This window comes from Buceros rhinoceros, unplaced genomic scaffold, assembly GCF_000710305.1.
Source record: "Buceros rhinoceros silvestris isolate BGI_N320 unplaced genomic scaffold, ASM71030v1 scaffold17488, whole genome shotgun sequence".
Taxonomy (NCBI): Eukaryota; Metazoa; Chordata; class Aves; order Bucerotiformes; family Bucerotidae; genus Buceros; species Buceros rhinoceros.
The window spans coordinates 1,609-3,883 of NW_010425302.1; the positions used below are offsets into that span (position 1 = coordinate 1,609).

Below are 2,275 nucleotides of genomic sequence, written 5' to 3' on the forward strand. Positions count from 1 at the left end.
ACTATCCCAATCATGTGTGTGAGACAGCACAGGCGCCTTTTCCCTCGCTGCTTGAGTTCTCATACCTCTTGTACTGGTGGGTCCTTCCTGGGAAGGAAGTGTCAGCAATACACCTTTACAGTATACATCAAGTGCCAGACTCAGCGTGGCTCAGGTATGATGCAGGGCCACAGAAAGGCTGTTTGCGTGGGAAAATAACAACTCCACAAACCTCCAATTTTCAAAATGCATCGTACCGCTTTCCCAGGTCTCATTTTATTATTTCCATTATCAATCATTGTCAATACAAGCACAAGCCAGAGAAACATTTGAGCATGCACAGTAATCCTACGATTAAAAAACTAGCTCTATAAAAAAAAGGAATGATATACTTGGCAGTGAGGTATAATGAACAGAGGCATAGAGGAAACCCACAGGACAAAGGGCTGTTGCTTAGCACATCCATCACATCAGGCAGAGCCCACAAACCGGGGTCTTGCTGCATACAGTGCAATGGTACCAAAAAATTTAGGACCAGTACACTGTGACTTGTCAGAAAAATTGCCACCAAGTTTAGTAGTGCTAAGGAAGAGTGTTACACATCTTAGATTTCTCTTCCTTCACAAATATCTGCAAGATATAACGTGCAGAGCATAGCCCATGCTGCTTGTTACTTACAAATTCATGATGTGGCTCTGTCTCTTTCCTCAAAGGTGGATCAAATTTTACTTGTCCAACTAAAGAGGAGAAAAGGAAAAGAAGAATCTAAGTTGGACTGTAATGAGACAAAATTCAGTTCCAAAGGTTAACAAAACCAGAAAAATCCATTTTAATGAGCACATCATATCCGCACTGAGAAAAACTTCTGACACATGGACATACCACACTTGTGCCTGCGAGAAACTCGTGAGCACAGCAAGTACTCTTCTATCACAAAGGCAGCACGATCACCACTTGCCCCACCTACTCATAAGGAGGATGAGGAAAACCATTCTGCAAACAGGGCAGTGGGATGCCCTCTTTAGAGGAATAACACAGCTGTAATTTATAGAAAAAACCCACATCCATTGTGTGAATTCACCCTGGGATCTTTTCTTCTGGGAGACTCACAATTATTAAAGAGCCTTGAATGAAGTTTGGAGAGAGCTAATCACATCTTCTAGGATAGCTCTTCGGCAGACAAATCGGAGATTTAATTAACTTGGGGAATGGAGTCTGCTTTTAATGGCCAATGATCAACCTCCCCCGTCCCAATTTGTACATGACTCTTTCAATTCAAAAGCAAAAACTACAAGGCGGTACTAAATGAAGGACGAGAAAGATCTTCCTGTGCCATTCCGACACCCAGCAGAATCTGGCATTGTTCTGAATACCCTTGCTGAAGCGGCCTGTGAAGCTACACCAACCAGCCCTCCAAAGAGCTGAGGTTACATCCTGCTCAACTAAGATGAAGCAACAGCGAGTCTTGCTGAAGTGCTGACAAAGGTAATGTTCAAATATTTGACACTAATATTTATTTTGCATAGTCATCTAGAACCTCTACCTGTAAGTGAAACAGCGTAAGCTTTTATTTTCCTATACAGTACTAAAAACGTTTCTATCTATGCCAGATACCCCGAATACCAGTTGAAGTAAGTGAATATCAATAACTAAGAGTACTTAACGGTGTCATGTTACACATGCTTACAGTTTATTTCCGAGCGTGTCTTTTCTTCTCTCACATTCCTACTTGTTGAATGGATTCTGTGAGGCACTACAAGAGGCTAGAACAGAAGAACAGAACACTTCAGTAACAAAATACACTCCTTTGAAACCCAGTATTATGTGCCTAGTTCTTAGCAGGTTTCTTTAGCATAATGTAAAAAAAGAAATAAAGAAATCAAGCAGAAGCTGAAAATCAATTGCCCATAGATTGTGTTTGCACTTTAAAATCAGAATTAGAGATATTTTATCTGTAGAGTGTCTTCAGGACAAAGGTTTTTAAAACACTGGATTTGAGCAAATAAAGACAACACTGGCCACCGTTTGTCTCGGCTCAGATAACGTTTCCTTTCTGCACCTTTCAGTATAAGGGTACTGGTAGTTTCCAAAATAAGCAGCAAGACTAACTACTCTTCCCAGCTCCTCACCTAAAACTACTCCTCAATCAACTAATCGATGACTTAGAGTAGATGAGAAGTTAGCCCAAGATTTTTAGAGCTGACTGGAAGGGAGTATTCTCAGTACTTCCGTGCTGTGTGGAAAGAGCAATGCCATTGTTTCCACAAATTTACCTTCATATTTATGTTCCACCTCT

At 41.0% G+C, this 2,275-nt stretch overlaps 1 protein-coding gene across 1 annotated transcript in view; it reads right to left on the reverse strand.

Annotated features, from left to right (window-relative positions):
* Positions 1 to 657: 657 nt before the first annotated feature.
* Positions 658 to 2,275, reverse strand: part of MAP4K3 (mitogen-activated protein kinase kinase kinase kinase 3) — a gene marked incomplete at both ends in the record, with an annotated part of 17,564 nt that continues 15,946 nt past the window's right edge. Inside the window, 2 exons of the mRNA XM_010141093.1 lie at positions 658 to 716; positions 1,667 to 1,742. Of these exons, the coding sequence (XP_010139395.1) occupies positions 658 to 716; positions 1,667 to 1,742 (135 nt within the window). The remainder of the gene's footprint in view (positions 717 to 1,666; positions 1,743 to 2,275) is intronic.